At 48.0% G+C, this 21,379-nt stretch overlaps 1 protein-coding gene across 1 annotated transcript in view; it reads left to right on the top strand.

Annotated features, from left to right (window-relative positions):
- LDAH (lipid droplet associated hydrolase) overlaps positions 1–16,976 on the top strand; it is an 81,495-nt gene extending 64,519 nt beyond the window's left edge. The window contains exons 6-7 of the mRNA XM_079792492.1: positions 5,000–5,082; positions 15,123–16,976. Of these exons, the coding sequence (XP_079648618.1) occupies positions 5,000–5,082; positions 15,123–15,326 (287 nt within the window). The 3' untranslated portion in view covers positions 15,327–16,976. The remainder of the gene's footprint in view (positions 1–4,999; positions 5,083–15,122) is intronic.
- The last annotated feature ends 4,403 nt before the right edge of the window (positions 16,977–21,379 follow it).

The following is a 21,379-nucleotide window of genomic DNA, read 5'->3' as shown; positions in this document are numbered from 1 at the left end:
TGCCTGTTGGCAAAGATGGCATGTCCCTTCCTCCAAACTAAGATTATGGGCCTCGACCTTCTTCCCTGGGCTGAGTCCTGAAGCCCCATTTCCCACCCAGCCTTCAGAGCAGAGCAGCCGCATTCGGTTAGCATGTGTTGGAAACTTTACCAGTGTCCAGTCCGTTCACTTGTGTCACTAGGTTGTTTTCAGTGTTCTTTTTAAAGAAAATACATGGGGGTTTTCTTTCATTTTCATGCTGGAATGTTTGCTACTACATATTTTTCTTAGAATAGATGTTCTTCTGTTTCATGAGAAATAGACTTTTCACTAAGACAGCTAAATTGGATTTTCTGATCAAAGCTAAAAGCAAATACATTTTAGCTTAGCAGTATCGCAGGTCAAGATAATTAACTTTAAAAAATATTCTAGGGTCTTTTCCTTAGTTAGGCCAAATTGGTGTTTTAATTCCTTTCAGTTACCTAACTAGAAAAACAGTGCAGAGACAGAGGTATTCCTGGCAGGTTACATTATCCTCCTGTAGACATTCTTGTAAAAGAAACTTTCCTTTCCTTAGTCAATATGGAAATAACTTTTGAAAACACATACAGTGATATGGAAGGAACTGAACCATTCAGTGAGCTGACACATAAGCTGCACTAAAGAATCACAAAGTCCTCAGAATACATCTAACTCAATCCCAGAATAATGTGTTTTATTTTATAATATATTTTTATTGATTTCAGAGAGAGGAAGGAAGAGGGAGAGAGAGAGAGAAACACCAATGATGAAAGAGAATCATTGATTGGCTGCCTCCTGCACGCCCCCTGCTGGGGATTGAGCCCGCAATTCAGGCTTGTGCCCTTGACCAGAATCGAACCCAGGACCCTTCAGTCCCCAGGCCGACGCTCTATCCACTGAGCCAAACAGGCTAGGGCCAGAATAATGTTTTTAATAAACATTATTAAATAATAGACTCCATGTTTCCTCTTTTCTCATGATGTATGTAGGTTAGGAGAATCCATTTATGAAAGCCAGCTGCAACTTTAATACTTCATGGAAGTTTAGCCTACAATTCAGCAATGAAGGAAAAGATTTTTGTGTGTGTATGTGGACTGTATTAGGATTAAGAGCAAAAGATGATTAGAGATGGTACTAGAATATCACCTGTTTTAGAATTAAATGACGAGGTTTTACTAATTTTTTTCTAAAGAAAATTTTATATATTTAAAAATTATATTATTTTTTTTTAAATCATACACTTTGAGTTGTGTGTTTCACTTTGGCAAACTCATTGTCACATAGATAAGATTATCTGTTTACAGATTAAATGGATGGTTATAATAGCCAAATTCTTGGCTTATGGAGAAACATATAATACACTGTGTGGATAACAAACATTCCTCTAAGTTCTGCAGAAATTTGGAATGGGAGGATTACATTTTTAAGTCTGGTTCTCACATTGCTAAAAGCCACATTTGGAAAGCAATCTGGAAAAAAAATAAAGAACACCGAAGAGCTCCCCTCGGAAGAAGACTTGCCCTGGGTTTCTGGGCACCTCTGGTCCTGCTGAACCTTCGGCCCAGCTCTCCGGGGTGTGCTCTCCGAGGGCCACACTCCGCCCGAGCACCTGTCTGGATGGAGCTCTGCTGGAGTGAGGGACACGCGTGTCTCAGGGCCGTCCCGTTCCCCAGTCTGTCCTCAGTCCCTCTGCTACCACACGGTCCTGCTGGGCTTGCACCTCCCTAACTCCCCTGCACTCAGCAACATCTGCCAGCCCCGTGACCAGTCACATGTGCTGGGAGGGGCCGCCCCGGGAAAGGCTCGTTTTCAGTCAGATCCTCCCTCTGCCTCCTCGCAGGGAAGTCCGACTGTAGACAAGGCATGATACCACCCTTCTCCCCAAGTCAAGTGCCAGAATCTCACAGGAGGTTAAGGACAGCAGCTGCCCCTGTGCTATGACCAGAACTACCCAGTAAAGTCAAAGGCCCCCTCTTTCCTTGCTATGCTCGGCTAGGATTGGGTTTAGCTATGGATAACAGAAAGCTATATTCCAGTGGCCTAAACAGGAACCTATCTTTCTCAGGCACCAGGAAATCTAGAGGTAGATAGTCTAGAGCAGTGGTCGGCAAACCCATTAGTCAACAGAGCCAAATATCAACAGTACAACGATTGAAATTTCTTTTGAGAGCCAAATTTTTGAAACTTAAACTTCTTCTAATGCCACTTCTTCAAAATAGACTCACCCAGGCTGTGGTATTTTGTGGAAGAGCCACACTCAAGGGGTCAAAGAGCCGCATGTGGCTCACGAGCCGCAGTTTTCCAGCCACGGGTCTGGAGGTAACTAACATCTGAATGGGGCCATCGGGGATGTGGGTTCTTTCTAGATTTTCACTCTTTTGTCTTTTGCACATAGACCTTTATTTCCATGTTGTCATCTCAGGTTCACACGATGACTTCTGCCCCTCTAGACTTCATGTGGCCCATTTCCTGCCTGCAGACTTCACCCGTTAAACTGCCCATCTCCAGTAATTCCCTTGGCAGCACCAATAGCCCTGTCTCCCCGATATAATGGCCAAACCAAACAAATTGGGGCATTCCACTAGGGAATCTACCTACCACCAAACAGCAGGAAACTTGGTTTCCTGCCCAAAGTTCCGCTTCAGGAAGTATTCATACCTCTCCCCAAAACCCCCTGTTTTATCATTCATGTGGATTTGCTACCCTCTGCCTCTTCTCTGCTGCACTGACCAGTGGGTTATGTGCTTACGTTTGGTCAGTCTTACCAGCAGCTCCTAGGCTCTCCCTCTTGCCTGCGATGATTTGTCCCCATTTTACACCCGTCCCTGCCAGCTTGGTTACCAAAGTCAGGTGCTTCGGCCTCCATTTCTGGCCTCCATTGTGATCAGTTCAAAGAAGGAAGCGGGCTTTTCCTCCAGACCCCTCTGCCCTCCCCACACACACACACACACACAAGAAAAACACACCAAAAAAAAAATCAGCAACCAGCCCAGCTACCTCCTCCTCAGTCTCTTCCTATTTTACAACCTTTACTGATACCTGCCGTGGACCCAGCACCTAGATGCGCACTGGAGAGAAGACCAGATGAAAGAGCCCTTGCCCTTAACTTAACTTCCCACAGAGGAGGGCGAGAAGGGTGGAGAATGTCACTGTGTGACAGGAAGGGCTGTCATGAACACAGACACAGGGCGTGAGTGGTACCAAGAAAGCAGAGGTTAGTCCTGCCGAGCTAAGTAAGGGAGGAGAAGATAAATGAAATTGGACGTAAAGATGAGTGGGGGTTTTTTCAGACAGACAAAATGGCATAAGATGGGCAGTTGGGTTAAGTGGAAGGCAGCCGTCTTTTGTGGATTATGTGTGATTGGAGAACTCAGTGATGGCATTTGACCTGTGAGAAGAGTGTCCTGTTGATCTCCAACTTCAGCCCTCACTCAGCTATTTTAAACTGTGAGCCACTCTACCATGAGTTTAAGTCCTACAGTAATATTCGAACATTACACATATTGCAGAAGATGATATAGGGAATACAAAAGAATATTAGACTCCTCGGTGAGTTTTTTTAGCACCTGTATTTAGATTTGTAATGAAACAAAATTAAGCAATAAGATTCTTCTAAATCATTCTCTGTCTCTCGTGTTTTTGGTTCCATTACTCTTGCTTCTAGATATTTCCTTCACTGTGGTGCTTGAGACTCTGAATTCTGCTGGTTTCCAGGAATGCTGTTGAGAGTCTTTGCCAAGAGAAATGTGTTTTCCCCTTAGGAAATTACACTTCTATTTGGTATTGTTTCTGATCACTGTGTTGTGTTGTGAGCATTTCTGAGGAATGAAAAAGATGACTTCTTTGAGGCAATCACTGGAAAGGCCAACTGGTATTTTACTGTCTTTTCTTTTTAAAAAGTCTACTTAGGTGAGAAATTATCAGGGGGGAAAAATAGAGTAGGAATAAAGGTGGGGTGAGATACATTCCTTGATGGAAATTTTACTCTTAAAAATGTGATTTCTTACAAGTTATTTGAATTTTTTAACTTTTTCTGATTCAACAATGATACTACAGGAAAGTGCTCACAACGTAAATGCTTACCTCCACGAAGGAGCATAAAGCAAGCCTCCCATGTAACTCTCACCCAGCTCAGCAATCACCATCGCCTGGCTCTCGGAAGCCTCCCTGAAGCCCCTGCGTATCCAAAAATCCACTTCCGAGCTCAGTCAGGTTGTGGGCAAAACCCAGGTCGTGGCTTTATGACTGAGGTCCCCCTTTTTTTGCTGGCTGTCAGTCAGGGGTCCCTCTCAGCTCCTAGAGGTCACTGTCAGGCCCTTCCCACACGAGCTTCTTCAAACCAGCTGTGGTGCACTTACCCGATCAGTGCTGTGAATCCTGGCTTCCCTCCCGCACCAGCCAGAGGAAACGCGGATGTTGGAGGCCTCGTGTGATGAGGTTAGGGCGACCGGGATAATGTTCCTTAAAGTCATCTGCTCTATAAAACGTAACTTGGTCTGGGAGTAATGTCATCATATTCACAGGTTCTACCCACACTCAAAAGGGGATTACAGAAGGGCGAGGAATATTTGTGTCATAGAATTGTGCCTACCACAGACCACCTATCTTCTGAAATGCTACCTTTGTCAAAAATCTGCAAAGATGTGTGCTTCTAATGATTTATCTGTAAAAAATTGTGCTTGTAACCCTGACATCATAAAACATCCATCGGGTACAGTTACGCACGTTACCTGCTGTGGTGCCTGACATTAGGCCATCTCCTGCTAACGCCAGCTGATGAGCGAGCCAGGCGAGGGAGCACAGGTGCTTTTGTGAGACGTGCTGTTGTTTCCAGAGACACGCACCTTGCCTGCCTCACACGCCTGTCTGGGCCTCCCTTCTCCCATCAGGGAGCACTTGCCAAAAGAAGAGGGGGGATGGGAACTTACTGAAATTAATTTGACAGTTGTTTTGTACAGTCTGTTCTAAGTGTTTGGCTTTTTTTTTTTTTTTAATGTAGCTAATATTGCCTACCTTGGGGGCCAGGAAATGATGGAGGTGGTGAAGAGAGACAACGAAACCATAAAGGAACACTTATCTAAGGTAATCACTTTAGTACTGCAAGGAAGTACGTCATTGGGCAGAATACTTACTGAAGACGAGAGACTGAAATTGGTTCAGATCTCTGTAAGGCCTCAAGGGTTAGATTCAGATAGAGTTCTACATCTAGTTAAAATTAATGCTCTCCTTGAATGTTGCATAGAAAGTAAGTGAAGCTGATTGCATAATTAAATATATTTTGCCACCTATTTTTGTTGGGTTTATTTTTAGAATCCATACTCCTCTCTAGGGCCTTGTACTGAGAAGATTCTCAGTAATACTTACAGAATAAATGAGTTATGTTAAAATGTCAGTAAGACATTGGAAGACAACCAACATTACTACAACCCAGTGACTCAGTGAGCCTGTCTTTCTTACTCTCCGGTGCATTAGAGTACGAGTGTCCTGCTGACACCAAGACCGGTTTCCTATACAAGCAGGTGCAGAAAGGCAAAGATTGAAACATTTAGCATTTGTGAGTTTCTGTGGCAAATAATAGAAGCTTACACAGACATTTGGAAGCACCAGCCTCTGAATCTGTGAGCTCTAAGCACCCCAGCCTGTAGGTGGCTCTGGTACTCCCATGGCATCATTTGTCTGTCTGTCCATCCTGAATAGGACAGAGCTGCACTGTCCATCCACGCGTGGTTATTGTGACTAGTCTGAATTGAGATGCACTGAGCGTGTAAAATTCACCTTGGATTTCAGAAACTTAGTACCAAAAAAAAGTAAAATATTTCATCAATATTTTTATATTGATTACATGTTGAAATGGTATCTTACGATCTTTTGGGTGAAGTAAAACATATTACTAAAAATAATTTTATCCATTCCTTTATACTTTTTCTTAATGTAGCTACTATAAATGTTTGTTCTACGTATGCCTTTATCTTTGTGTTGGGCTCGCTAACTTGGAGCTTGGGGGTTAGTGCTGAGCTGGGACAGCTGCCGAGTGGCCGGCTCTTACAGGCCCAGGAGCCTACAGTCCGCAAGGGAAACCTACTGGGTTTACAGTCCCTTCATAAACTTTGAGACATTTGACTTAAACTGGCCTACAGTGTTAATTCACATTTCTATTACTTCCCAATACAGTTATCTTAAAGCAAGAAGTGTATGTTCTTTAAAAAATAGTTTCACTCCCAGCCAGTGTGGCTCAGTGGTTGAGTGTCGACCTATGAACTGGGAGGTCACGGTTCAATTCCTGGTCAGGGCACATGCCCACATTGCAAGCTTGATCCCCAGTGGGGTGTGCAAGAGGCAGCCAATCAATGATTCTCTCTCATCATTGCTGTTTCTGTCTCTCTCTCTCTGCCTTCCTCTCTCTGAAATCAATAAAAACATTTAAAAAAAGGTTTTTTTCACAATATTGATCTGTAGTAGCATCACCCAGAGAGGACTTTTTGAAATGCCAGTTTGTGTTTGTCTTTGGCCATGGTGGTCATCATATTTCTCGAATAGCAGTTGCGTAGAGATTGAAATTTTGGATCCACAAGGAAACCCCCACAAGCTGACCGGGGAGGTTGGGGCCTCAGAAGGACCTGTCTCCAGGCTTTCAACTTGTTTTCAGCCGTTGAAGGATGGGAAAATACAAGAAAAACAGCATTTTGTTTTTCCGTTACATTATAAATGAATTTGTTTCAGAAATGCATTTAAGTTCTCAAGGCTGGAAGTTCATAAAAACAACTCACCTCCCAGTTAATAATAAGACTGGCAGATGCTCGCTTCCAAATCTCACACTTGCTGACTGACTCGACCCTCGTGTGTCCAAGCCCATCCTGCCACCTGTGGGAGCCAGCTGCTGTAAAATACTCATCATTCCTGGATTCCCTTTGTATGCTGTGCTCAGAAAGAGGTCAGAGGAAGGTGCTAACTTATTCCTGCCCTAAGTTAAATCCATATGCCGGCGTAATCACTCCCAGATAGAGGTCTGCTCGTGGTAACTGCGTGTCAGGGCTGTGAGTTTACTGAAACTTGCATGGGAGAAACATGGGGATAGAATGCTAGATGGCAGGCGTTTCAAGGTCAATATTAACAGTCGGTCACGAAATAAACTTTCCCAGCTACGGGACTGGCTTTATTTTGGTTGTAAGATAGCGTTAAATGTACTGGTGGAATTTGGGAAAGCAGGGCATTGGTTTGTTTAATGGGGCAAAACTACCTCACAACTCATTGATTAGCCTTTGTAACAGCGAAGTTCCAATTCCTAAGTGAAACAAGGCACAGAAACGGGAACTTTTTGTTTCTGTGATGAAAAAGAGAGGAAGCATGCTGTAATTGAATCCTGGGCGAAGTGGAGTGGGCTCATGTCCCCATCTGCTTGAGAAAACAAGGAAACGCAAAAGGGCGTGTAGTTCTAGGAAGATAGTGGGCATTGACTCCGCCTTCCCAACCACCTTGACCGTGAGTCACACTGAGAACCACTTCCCAGGACTGGACAGATCCCTAGTCTAGGTGTTCCCGTCAGGGTGCCCTGTCCCACCGCAGCCCAAACGTGGCCGTTCGGAAACCTCACACCTACCTAGGACTGCCCAGTGGGGAGGTTCTGAGCCATACATTCTGTTGCAGAAATCATTCACTATATCTCAGTTATTCTGTGTTTGAAATAATTCTGAAACACATCTTTGTGCCATTCAGTCAGGAAGTGCCAGGAAAGTTCGCCTAAAAATAGTCTCTCTATTGCATCGTGCGGATGGCTTTTGAGTCCCTGCAGCCCCACCACAAAGCTATCAGACCATCAGTAGGCTTTGGTTCTGAGTTCAGATTCCCGCCTCTGGGCTTTCCTTGTCCACATGAAGAGAACTTTCTGTCGTCTTGAGAAAAATTGGCCTTTTAACTCTACTGGGCTGGTTGTCTTCCTTCCTCCCTCCCTCCCTCCTTCCCTCCCTCCCTTCCTCCCTCTCTCTCCCTCCCTTCCTCCCTACCTTCCTTCACTCTTTCCTTCCTTCCTGTCTGGGTCTTGAGACTTGGTATACAGTATCAAACCTCCTACTTGTAGTGCTTCAAGATTACATTAAGTTACTTCCCTTTCCTGGAGCAAGTATTGCAGACCCACAGTTGTTTCCAGAAGAGTTACTTGTGGCCTGTGGCATGGTGGGTGTGTTCCTTCTTCACCTGACTAAACCCTACCTGTCCTTTAAGACTTGGCTCCATTGTCATCGCCAAGAGGCCTTCCCAGGCTCTGGTTCTGGTTAGATGTCCCTCCCTTGGTTCCCATGGCTCCCTCTTTCACGTTCTGTTGTTGCATCCATCACACAGTATTTATGTGGCCTGCCTTCCCCTCTCGCCCACCTTGAGGGAAGGAGCGGTGTTTACTCATCTCAGTATCCCTAGGGCCTGGCACAGTGGGTGATGCCTGGTGAGCAGTCAATACATCTACCCTAGCGGGTGGACGGGGAAGCCCCGAGAGCTTAGCTTCCAAGCCTTTACTGTGCCATGGGTCTCTCTGGCTCTTGTATATGGTCCCCTTCTCTGAATAATATGCTTGAGTGCATAAAATAAATGTGTGAGATTACAAAAAAAATTACCTTGTAGTTATCAAAATAGCTTAAAACAAATTTGTGATATATATCACATGTACATCTTTATTAACACATTAAATAACGAGATACAGTAGCAGTCAAAATTACTATTGTAAATTTGTACTGATGAGCATAAGTTATTTTCTGTTATCTACAATGAGTTTATTGTCATTTGAAATTTTTCATAATATTATAGGTGACAAAATATAGGTATTACTAATACTACTGTGGTTTGTTGCTGTATTCATAATTGAAGGAAATACTAAATTATAGTTAGAGGTTAGCAAAAATAAAGATGTAATCTTTTTTCCATTCAAGTTTACATTGCATGTGCAGGCGCGCGGGTGCGCGCGCGCACACACACACACACACACACACACACACACACACCGCTACTACTTCCAGCCTTTGACCGGCATGGACGTAAAGACCTGTAGAATCAAAGGCACTTAGTATTAATGGGATATGAGAATGGCGACGGAGGAGTCTATGGTTATTTCTCTGTATTAGATCTGGTGACAAGATAGGGAATATGGGAGGAGAAGCAAGTTGTGGGAGATGGTTGATAAAGTGGTCATTTGGGCACTTCTGTTGGAGACACCCGTGGGATATCCACGTGGACATTCTGGCAGGTAGCTGGGCATGTGGGTAGCTTGGAAGAGTGGCCTGGGCTGGGTCTGACTTGGGGTGATGAGGATGTATCGGGAGCCTGAGCATGGGCCATGGTGACCTAAGGAAGTCGGAAGTACAGGCAGAGAATAGTCTCCAGCCTGACCTGGGGGAACAGAGCTTGAAGGGTGGGAGGAGGGAGAAGAGCTCTCGAATAAGACGGAAGTGGTGGGGGAGGGCCGGGAATGAGAACCAGGATGGAATAAACCAGAGTAAGAGAGTCACCTGTACATTTTCGCCACCCGGTCCCGATTCCTCTGGGAGCCCCTGGGGTATGCTCCGCTTTATGAGGCACCTGGCGTGTCTGAGGCAAGTGGGAGGTCAGCGTTCCGGGCTCTGTCATTGTTCTGAGCTGTAAGGGATGTGTCTCATTCCGAGGGAAGTGAGTTTGTGTTTGATTTAGAAACTTGAAGTTTTCATTTAAAACTCACTTAGGAGGGAAATTCTACACTGCGTGACCACGTTTGGCCTAGGCCTATGGAAACAGCTGTGTGCGCTACCGCCAGGCTGAACCTGAGCATCGCTGTCGGTCCACAGGGCCCTGGAGCTGCTCCCAGCCAGGTCACAGGACACAGCTTCCTGATGAAGGTGGGCAGCGCCGGCGGGGTTGCCTGCAGAGTGGCGCTGCCCTGGCCCCCAGAGGGCCAGGCCAGGGCGATAGCATGGTGTGGGAAAGGGGCAGAGCAGAGCATCCCCAGGAACAGGAATGCCTCTGCCGTGGCTCTCTCCCAACCCTGCTCAGCCCACCTGAGCCCAGAGGTGCATGTTTTCTTGGGAACAAACCTCTGCAGTGTTTGCAGATCTGAGCATGCAAATCCTTCAGACATGCGCAGGTCCTGCTCAGCGGAGCGTAAGGAGCGCGCCCAGGACCAGCTCACCAGGACTGCCTTGCCGCCAGGCCTCGCTCTGAAACCGATTGTGTTAGTTCTGCCTGTTTAATGCGAAGCCTGTTCCAAATGTCAGAATCATCCTGGAAATATCTGAGTCACTTTGACCTTGAGCGCTTCGTCGTGGCACTTATGTTACTGCCCAGGAGTTCTCTAGTGGAGCATGATGGGGGTGGGGGGCAGGGGGGTGCTGTATACTGGGGAACAGAGTCCTGAGAGCCACAGCCTGAGCTTTAGGCTCCATCTCTGCCTCTTGCTATTTAGATGACCTTGGGAAAGTTACTGTGCCTCCTTTTTTCACCAGTGAAATGGTTTAATGTATCTGTTCTCATACAGCTATTCCAAAAATATGCCATCACTCATATAAATATGGTGCAAGAGTATGTGGCATGTACTAAGCATTCATTAAGAGATTATTACTCATGATAGCCCGGATGTGCCCCTGAGTACTTTAAAAAGATTATCGGGCTCACTTTTCCTGCCCCCACACATCCCTGCCCAGATATTTTCATTCTGTATTGAAGGGTTTTGAGGATAGTGACTATGTAGGCAAGAGACCCAGGACTGCCTAGAAAAAGTAAATAAATGGAAGTCTAAGACAATGGAAAACTTTCTTTTATTAGACCCGCAACTCCTATAGTGCCAACGGTCCTACTGGACTGTTGAATAGAGAGCAGTAATTCAGATAAGAGGTTTTTTACTAGTTTTATTGAGATAATTGACATGTAGCATTGTATTAGTTTAAGGTGTACAACACGATGATTTGGTGTATGTGTATACTCTGAAATGATCGCTACAAGAAGTCTAGTTAACATCCATCACCTCACATAATTGCACATGTTTTTTCTTGTGATGAAAACTTTTAAGGCCTACTCTCTTCACAACTTGCAGATATGTAATGCATACTGTTAACTATGACTTAAAAGTGGAAGTGTGTACCTTTTGATGCCCTTCATCCAGTCCCCCCACTCCCACCCCCTGCCTCTGGCAACCACAAATCTGTTCTCTGTTACGATGAGTTCACTGGTTTTTAGATTCCACATATATGTGAGAGCACAGAGTATTTGTCTTCTGACCGACTTATTTCACTTGTATAATGCCCTCAAGTTCCATCCATGTTGCTGCAAATGGCAGCATGTCCTTCTCCTTTTATGGCTGAATAATATATATATCACTAATAGAGAGTTGTGTGTATGGCTTTTTCACATTTAAAATTTTAAGATGTTGGTATATCATTAAAAGTCATTTTTGTTGTTAGCTATTAGCAAAATCAAATTTATAAACTTGGGTCACAAGATGGTTTCTAATATTTCTGTTGTTCCTGCAATAAATTCTCTATTGTTGATGCATAAAAACCAGCAACTCAAATTGTATAGTAACGCTTTGCTGACTCTCTCAGGGCAGAATGTAGGTTCCCCTGCTTTGGGCCCCTGCGCTTTGTTCAGACCCCTCTCTGCCTGCTGTGTTTAAGGGCCGGTTTGTACACGCCTATGTTTTACCTAAACCCGGAGCTTCGCAGGGCAAGACTGTCTGACTTCTGAATGTCAACCACTTAGCCACCACTAGATGGAGATAAGTCTAGAGTAGTCGGTGACTGTCAGTTTCAGGAGCAAAAAGTGAAAAGAAAAAAAAAATAGCACATGAGGAGCGGCAAATGTGGGTTTTGTGTGGCGGCGGCTGCAGCAGTTTGCAGGGCCGTTTAGCAGGGACATGTCTCCACAGGGGCATCCTGGGGAGTGGAAGGAAAATCACGTGGTGAGCACGGAGACCAGAGTAGCCCTAATCCCACCTCTTGCCGAAAGCACACGAGGAAAGCAAACCACCTCCTGGGAATCACAATCTAGGACTGAGAAAATTAAACTGTGTTTAATAGAAAAATGGATTGCTTAATATGACAGCAATTTGGGAGCACAGGGTAATTTCCATCTCAATAATGTGTGCTTTTTATCAATTCCCATGCATATCAAAGCAAGTGCCAGGGAGAAATAACCTATGGGAAATCACTTCTTTTCTTATCAGCCTTTGAATGTAGATATTCTGCTGATAGCCTGAGATTCTTGGTTAACATTTCCAGTATTTCACAGCGGTCTTCGCCCCGTGGCATGCAGCGCCCAGAACTACACAGACCTGCAGAGGCGTTAAGTAAAGGCAGTCGTGTGTGTGCCACCGTCGCTTGTCAGTTTTCACATCTGGTGTCAGACCTCGTGGTCTGCAGGTTTTGTGTTTTAATGACATTGATCAGCTCATTGTTGATTGTAAGCAGTAGTGAACGGTGCTGATTAGGAGTGCTGTCTCTGGATTTAGGTAGCCCAGCTTTACAACTCACTGATGGTTTCAGTGTAAGCACGTTAGTCTCTCTAAGCCTCGGTTTCCTTTTACGTAAAATACCTTCCCCAGATATTATTGTAAGGACTCAGTGAGTGCAGAGCTGAGCACAGGGCCTGGCACGTTCCTCTCAGTTTCCATCAGTTCATTATTATCTGTTGTGACGCGTTTTTACACGTTGACATCCTAATAGTGGACGCTTTTAACCACCGTGCCTTGGTGTCCAGTTCTCTTTCTCCTTCACCTGTCCTCCCTTCCCCTACTACCTCCATACACCCCATACTTTTTTAGTTTCCTGTTTAGGATTACAGATGCAGAGTCCACTGTTCAGATCTGTGACTAATAATCTATAGGGAACGGGAAGTATCTTGAGCCAGTGTATGTAAAGACATTAGATATGAGTTGCTATTTGGAAGCCAAGATTTTCATAGAGAGCCCTTCCGTGACTGTGGCCCGAAGAAGAATTTGAAAAACAGAAAGACATTACCCCACCGGACTTAGAGATTTAACCAAATACACTCTCCATGGTTACTGGTCAAGGAGGATCGAGAGAGAAAATCAGATGCACACATGGGAATCTAGACTCCTCCATCAACTTGGCATCAACTCTGTACTGAGGTTCCTTGTGCCTGCCGGAGGCCATGTGCACCCCATAACTACTTGGACATGACTGGTCTCTTGATCCCGGAAGGTATCCCACACAGTAATCCATGTATTCCTCGTGCTCACCTGGCTGACACCTTCACACACGGGGAAGGGGTGGCATCTCCCCAATGCTGAGGCTCACCCAACTAGACCTCTCATTGGAGATGTTTCAAGGAGTAGTTAGGCCATCAGAAAAAGACAAGTACCATGTGATTTTACTCATCTGTGGACTCTAATGAACAAAATAAACTAACAAACAATAGAAATAGATACAGAGAACAGACTGACCACTGTCAGAGGGGAGTGGGTGTCGGGGGCTGGGTGAAAAAGGTGAAGGGATTAAGGGGGGGGGGACCTCATAGGCAGACAAGAATATGGTGATTACCAGAGGGACAGGAAGTGGAGGGAGGTAGGAGAGGGTAAGTGGGGATAAATGGTGATGGAAGGAGACTTGACTTGGGATGGTAAACACGTAATACAATATACAGATGGTGTATTATAGAATTGTACCCCTGAAACCTATATAATTTTATTAACCAATGTCACCCCAATAAATTCCTTAGCATAAAACAGAAGTTCATGACCCGGTCTCTCTCTCTCTCTCTCCCTTGCTGGTCTTATCTCCACCATCCTACATTCCAGCCATATGTAATAGCTTCCCATTCCCAAGCACGCCATGCTCCTTCAGACTCTTTGCTTTGCTTGCGTGCTCCCCCAACTTGAAGATTCAACTCGGGCATCAGCTCTCTGGGGAACCTTTTCCTGGCCACTGCTTCCTGCCAGCATCCCTCATCCGGGCTCTGACGTTGTCTTGTGTACATGGTGCCTCTAAGCTTCCCCCACCAGCAACTGCGTCTTATTATCTGTTTTCCAGGTTCCTAATACAGCGCAGATGCTCATTAAGTGTTTGCTGAACAGATTAATGAATAAGGGTTTGAGTGAGGGAGGGAGCGAGTGAATTTGATGTATTATGGAAACTACAAGTGGGTGTGACTGGCCACTTAAGGGCTGGAGCCAGGCATACTGGTTTTTTGTTTGTTTGTTTGTTTGTTTGTTTTTCAGTGATAACAGATGCATAGGGTCCTTAAAACTTAGTTCTTTTTTTGCTAAAAGTGTCCACTATGTGCCATTCTGAATAAGATTTCACTTTTGTTGCCTTTTTGTTTTAGAAATGCAGAAGAACTAGAACATAGTTTTTAGTGAAGAACAGCCTAAAGCTAGACACATATGTATGTATTTACTATAAGTGTATGTGTGCATAAATATACATATTTATATATGTGTGTACAAATGTATATGTGTGTGTGTGTGTGTGTGTGTGTGTGTGTGTGTGTGTGTGTCGTGGGCAGATGTAGATCAATCTTAGTTATGCCTCACAGGAGGTTCTGTCTCCATCCAGCCTGCTCGCTGTCACCAAAGTATGATTGTAACACCTCCCCCCCAGTCAGCATACACTCCTTCCGTACGAGCCTGTTTGTGGAAATGTCGCAGACACGCTCGGGCTTCCGGTCACATTTCACCTGCCTCACGGAGAAGCCCGAGTCTGTCTGATTCATCTTTGCGTGCATCCAGCAAACATGTCCCACGTGCCTACCACGTGGCTGTATGGAAACTATTAAGTGTGTGATGAATGGTCACTAGTCACTCGGCGGTGATTTCGTCTCAGTAACTCTTCCCGTTCTCTCTGCCATCTCTCCAGTGACCAGCCCAGCCTCCACCTTCACTGCTTTGCCGGCGAGTCCTTTCCGTGAATCGTGGGTGGTCTGTCACACAAGGCTCTCCCTACATGGGTTTCTTCCCATCCGAGGCCTTTTAATTCACTCCCACAAACCGTGAAGGCCCACAGCCTTGAGAGAGCTGCTCCGGAGGGAGCCTTGGGACCGGCTCCCAGGGCCAGGCATGGGGGCTGGTAAAGCAGGTCGCTTGCCAGTTGCTGGTGTCGTATCTGTGCTGGGAGGGGAAAGTGTTTTCTAACCCGTGTTTTTGTCTTGTCTTTTAGCTTACGTTTTACTATGGAACTATAGATGCTTGGTGTCCAACAGAGTACTATGAAGACATAAAGAAAGATTTCCCAGAAGGAGATATTCGGCTCTGTGAGAAGAAAATAGCTCACGCTTTCATCCTCCGTTCGTACCAGGAAATGGCTGACATGGTCGCGGGCTGGCTGAAGGATGACCTGTCCAAGGTGGACATCGCCACATAAGGAAGCGAGGACTGACAGCTGGTGCATCGGGGCCGTGGTGCACTGACTCTCAGTAGTAACTAGTAGACTCCGTAGGTAAATGCTTGATTTCAGTGTTTGATTATGGAAGAGAGAAAAACGTGAGACCCTCTTGGCTTAAAAACTACCCGCTCCCAACGTCCCACGCTCCTGGCTGCAGTAAACACTGGTGCCGAAATAGGCCATAGGTTCAGTCACACATTTTCCGAGGCTCGGGAACACAGTGCCCTAAACCCGTGGTCGGCAAACTGCGGCTCGCGAGCCACATGTGGCTCTTTGACCCCTTGAGTGTGGATCTTCCACAAAATACCAAGGCCTGGGCGAGTCTATTTTGAAGAAGTGGCATTAGAAGAAGTTTAAGTTTTAAAAAATTGTCTCTCAAAAGCAATTTCAATCGTTGTACTGTTGATATTCGGCTCTGTTGACTAATGAGTTTGCCGACCACTGCCCTAAACAGGCCTCTGATGTTTGCCCAAGCGCGCCATGCAGCTTGTCTTGGTAGGCAGGGCCCTTGCAGACCAGAGGAAGGCTAACTGCAGTGATTCTAATTGACTTACATTGTAGAGAAGGCTCTGCTAGGGGAGGTTAGGAAATGCGAGAGGTCAGGGAGCGTCCGGTGTGTCGTCAGGAGTGAAGTGTGTACGCTCACGAGAAGGACACTCACGTTCCAGCGGCAGGCCGTGGTCAACAGTGCATCTTGCCAGGGGACCCGAGTCTCCCTCAGGACAGAAGCCGAAGAGCAGCCCGAACTAACCTTGCTGAGACCATCACTATCAGGCTGGGTACCAGGACAGCCCGCAGACCTACATCACAGACCGCCACGGCAGCCCTTTGCCTGGCCACCGGGGGCGCGGGCCCACGCAGAGCCAACATCGGGCAGGCACTGCCTGTGTCCGTCTCTGGGCAGCTTCCCTGAGGAGTGGGATTCCTGGTCCATCTGCATCAGCCGGAGTAAAGTTTGCCAGGCACCCCTCTGCTCAGCTAACCGGCTAAGAGTTGTGGACGGATCCTGGCTATGCCTCCCGCCACACCACAGCCAGCCAGCTCCGTGCCGAGCCTGGGCCTGCCGGGTGGTGAGCTCCTTGCAGGCTCCTCTCCTCCAGAGCCAGGTTGGGGAGGCCCGACTGCCTCTCATCAGCCCGAACCTACCATACACAGTTGCCCCTTCTGTGATTTTTTCCACTGGAACTCCACTGAGGACAAAGCAGTGAGCCGAGTACTGTGCTAGGCATTGAGGATAGAGCCTTAGCTATATTACCATTCTTCTGACAACCTCCTAGAAAGTAATTTCCACAAGGGCATCCTTAAATGGCTGAATAGAACATAACTATCAATGATGGTTCCGTTTCCGCATTAGCATATTAGTTGGGAAGAAATTGTTTTACTAATGGACCAAAATTAGCCATTCAATTATGTAAATTTGCCTTCTCCGGACACCTGGAGGTCCAGGAGAGAAGAAGCTTGTTCTCTGGCCCAGGCTGGCTCACAGCATTGCTGCCTTCCCCAAATCAACTCATCCTGGGGCCTCAGGAGCCAACAAATCGCACCGAGTCTTGCATCAGCAGCATTTGGTTTTCTCCGGGAGGAATCCCCCGGGCTACGGACAATGCGGCATTGGCCTTCCTCTCAGAACCGGAAGCCCCCTGATGGCGGAGTCAGCCCTGATCTGCTGCCAACCCCGTGGTGAGTGTTGGACAAGCTACTAGCAGGCAGGGCCTCTGCATCAGAGCAAGTGACTTTTCAGACGGGAAGGCCCAAGTTCCAGGCAGGGAGTGCTCTTGGTCCAGAGAGGAGCTGGGCACACACAGGCCACCAGCTCAGGCTGCACACTAACTCCTCAGGGCATCTGCGTGGGGAGGCTTCAGACCAAGCATGTCAAACTCGCGGCCCGTGGGCCGCATGCCTCGTTTATTTGGCCCGTGTTAGCCTTTGAGTTTGACGTGCTTGTTCTAGATTCTGGTGTTAGCAGCTGGGACTTGTTGCTCCAACCTGCCTGGCCGACAGGAGACGCCCAGTGGTACTAACTTGAGCACTTAAGCAAGTCCCGGGAGAATCGTACCCACTGAAACGAAGACTAACATCCCAGCTTCTCTTTCAGGGTCACTATACCACATGCCTCCACGTTCCAAAGCCCACATGGATGAAATTGTGTCTCATTTTGTTCTTCAGAACTTAAAAACTGGTTAAAAGTGAAATGACAAAGTAAGGTATTACTGGCTCTTATTTCCTGTTTATCGTCTAAGCACCAAATAAATTTTTGACATAAATGCTTTACCAGCGCTCATGAGCTTGCCTGGCCTGGTGGCCGTGTGCCGGGGGAGGAGGGGTACCAGCTGCACAGTTCTCCGAGGCAGACTCTGGTCAGAGTCTCCCTGTGAAACTGAAAAGCCTCTCTTCTCAGTGTTTGCCTTCGAGAAGGAAGGATCGGATGTCAGGAGATGGAAGTTCATTTTATCTCATTAGGAATTAAACAAAAGGCTACATGTCTGCATGCATATGTGGGAGGTGATAAGGTAGAGAACTCTGAGGCCTGACCTTCCGTGTGATTTTCAGGCAACTTCATCTGGTTTCTCCGGGCCTCACTGTCCTCATTTGTAAGATGGGGTTAGTAATCATGCATGCCTCAGGTTGTTGGAAGAATTAAAGATGACAACATTAAAGCCCTTAGCACAATGCCTGACCAAGAGTACCTAGATAAAGATTGGTGGTAATAATAATAATAATAAGTATTAACTGTCATGATAGTAAAAATAAAAGACTAATATTGATGTGATGGATAAAGTCTATTTTTCCAGAAGCATTTCTGTGTATATGTCCCAGTCAGCCACATGGGTGGTCCTTGTCAAAGATTGAACTTCCTTCAGGTTACCTAGTGCCCTTGGTTCTCGGTCTGCTCTGGGCCGTGGGAGAGGCTCTCCAGAGGCAGCCAGCCCCTGTGGCTCTCGTGGTCTGATGCCCAAGGTGGCCAGGGCCCTCGCCAGCTGCTCCCCCACTCAACCCCTGGACAGCCAGTGACCTCCAAAGGCTTGATTCTTCTTTATCCTACATTGTATCAAAATTAAATTTATTTCCAGCCCTGGCTGGTGTTGCTCAGTGGTTAGAGGGTCGGCCTGCGCATTGAAGGGTCACCGGTTCAATTCCCGGTCAAGGGCACATACCTGGGTTGTGGGTTCGCTTCCCGCCCCCTGGTCAAGGCGGTTGTGGGAGGCAACCCGTGGATGTGTCCTTCTCACATCGATGTTTCTGTCTCTCACTCCCCCCTTCCCCCTCCCTCCCTCCCACCCTCTCTGAAAAGCAATGGAAAAAAATATCTTTGCTCCTGGCCTTCTCTTGGATTTGGCTCTTCCTTCCCTTGGGGGTGAGGATTAAAAAGAAAAAATGTAATTCCAGATTAAAGGACACTAAGGAGACATGACAATATACAGCAACACCTGATTCTGGATCCGATGTTTTTATTACAGAACCATTGTTGGGACGATTTGCACAACTCGAATGGGGTCTAAAGGCGAGCTGGGAGGAGGGGACGTGCAAGGAAGGGACGTGGAAAAGCGGGAGAAGGCCCCGTATGCGCTGAGATGCGCTGGGCAGCTCGCTCATGGCTCAGAGGGAAAGCGTTCCCTGCATTTTACTAGCAACCTTTGTGTACATTCCAGGTGATTTTGAAATTTGTAAAAGAAATTATTTAAATAAAAGCAGGCTCTCTCCTTTTGTGTCTGTCTCATTCTGTTCCAGAAAGTGAATTTCTTATCTAAGCAGTAAATGGAGACCGGCCTTCAAACCCTGCTTCTGCCCTTTAATAGGTCTGCGATGTGACATCGGCTTAGCCTCCCTGAACCGCTCCCCCAGTCCCCCCCACCTCCGCCCCCACCCGTCTCTTCGTCTGTGAAAGTGCTTGCTTCGGTTTTAGGATTCTGGATTTGGGGAGGGTTTTGTTCGTTTTAAATGTGGGCAGAGGAGGTTGTGCATGTGGCATTGAGCACCCCGTCTGGCTTAGGGTCGACACTCTATGAAACGGTCCCTAAAGGGAAGTGATGGCGAACTTGTTTTTCTTTCCCTCTCTCTTCTCTCTGGTGCAGGGGAGGACCCCGCGATAGCTCGGTTTCTGCGGTGTCACGCAGCCTGAAACTGGATTCTTGCAGTCTTAGCCTCTCTGGTTCATCGTGCGGGGTGAGGGGCGATGCTTGCTCACCTGGCTCAGCTTTCTGGCCCCCGGCCATGCAGGACTCCAGCGCGCACAGCCCAGGATGCTCCAGCATCACCTCAGGGGGCTTACAGTCCATTTAGAAGAGGTGCCGGAAGCCAAGCATTTCTTAAGTAACAGCAGACACCACCTTTGCTCCTGGCCTTCCCTTGTACTTGGCTCCTCCTTCCTGTGGGGGTGGGGTTTCGGGAGCGACCTGTGGCTGGAACTGCGTGAAACCAAGTGTGCTCTGTGAACAAACCCGTCTCTGAGGCCTTAAGGCCGAAGCCCTCCTGCAGGCGTCCAAGGACACGAGCTGTCCACTTCCCAGGGCACAGATTCCTGCCTGTGCCCCACAGATTGGTGAGGGGTCTCCTGGGTCCCGGTGAGGGGGGCCGACATGAGTATGTCCTCTTCCACAGATGCGAGGCGTCCAGAGCAGGGCAGGTGAGGGCACAGGAGGCTGTGGGTTGCCTGCCAGGGTTCTAAGAGCCAGCCCCCGGAGGGTTGGGAGGAGGCTGCTTCCGGTGCCGGGACAGGGTGAACTTGGCTGGGTTTGGGGAAGGAAGCGCGAGGCCCCCCACTTTCAGGGTGTCCCCTTTAGGCCTCGCAGCCCTTCGAGGTTATGGTTATACTCACGTCACAGGTGACCACAAAGGTGCGAAGGTAAGTGACTTGCTCAAGATTGACAGCTGGGATTCAATGCAGGCCTCCAGAGCCAGCCTTCCCGGCCTTCTTTCCACGGCCTCATGCTGCCTCCTGGAGGCAACCGTGGGCAGCCTGGCAGGCGTGGAGGGCTAGGAAGGGAGTCGGGAGGGGCAGGAGAGAGCAGGGTTGGCAGGGAAGCGAAGAGCAGGTGGTGGGATGTGAGTAGTTTTAGAAGGAAAGGTGTAACAGACCCGTTTTCAGGGTGAGGGAAACGCCTCGGCAGTGCGTTCGGAGAAGGTGTGCCTGCAGATGGAGCACACGAGGGTATAGTCACAGATTCGAGGACACGGGGAGACGGCGGGGGGGGGGGGGGGGGGGGGAGGGAGGACGACAGGAAAGTAAGGCCGCTATACCTCATGGCCCATTCTTGTCCCCTCCGGCTGCAACTGTTGCTCCCATTCTCCCATGGAAGATTAGAAAACCTGTGGCGTTCGGGGATTAGCAGCGACCCAATATGTGGTTCTTGTTTGTTGAGCACTAACCCCATGCAGCCCCCCGAGTGTGAATTACAGCCGCAATCCAGGAGGCCGCTCTGGGACAGCCCGTGTTTTCATTTTCTGGTGCATTCCTCAGACATTGTGGCCGAGGGGCCTGCGTGACCTCCCCACGCCCGGACAGCCTTCCTGGCCGGGTAAGTCCCTGGGAAAATTCCTCTTCCCGGGAAGGGGAATGCGACCCTGTGACTGGGCGTCCGTCGCAGCCAGGGGTGCGGGTGCACCTGCAGGGCTCCCTCCCTCATGGGGGGACTGGGATCCCGCCTCTGCAAACCTCCCCGCTCCGCCGGCCCCGAACAGCTGGGCCTCTCCTGCGGCCACCGCTGCCGGCCGCGCCTGCATGTCATTAGGGCTCGGCAGTCGCCCACGGGCTCCCGGTGGCTCCGCGCTGGGGACACGTCGCCATGGACGGGTTTCTCCCCATCACTGTGCCTCCTGAGCAGAGAGTGTGGAGCGTCCCCGGACACAGGAGCAGGCGCATCCATGACCCGGGCCGGCAACCCTGTCCTCAGCGGTGCTCATCGCTGCCTCCACCTCCTGCACAGGGACCAGGCATCAGGCAAAGGGGAGGGGGCGAGAAGCCGACCTCCACATTGGGCATCGCAGGGCCTCTCAGACGTGCTCTCTCCGTGTTTGGGAAGGAGGGTAATGTT

This window comes from Cnephaeus nilssonii, assembly GCF_951640355.1.
Source record: "Cnephaeus nilssonii genome assembly, chromosome: 15".
NCBI lineage: Eukaryota > Metazoa > Chordata > Mammalia > Chiroptera > Vespertilionidae > Cnephaeus > Cnephaeus nilssonii.
This window is presented reverse-complemented; position numbering and strand designations above follow the sequence as displayed.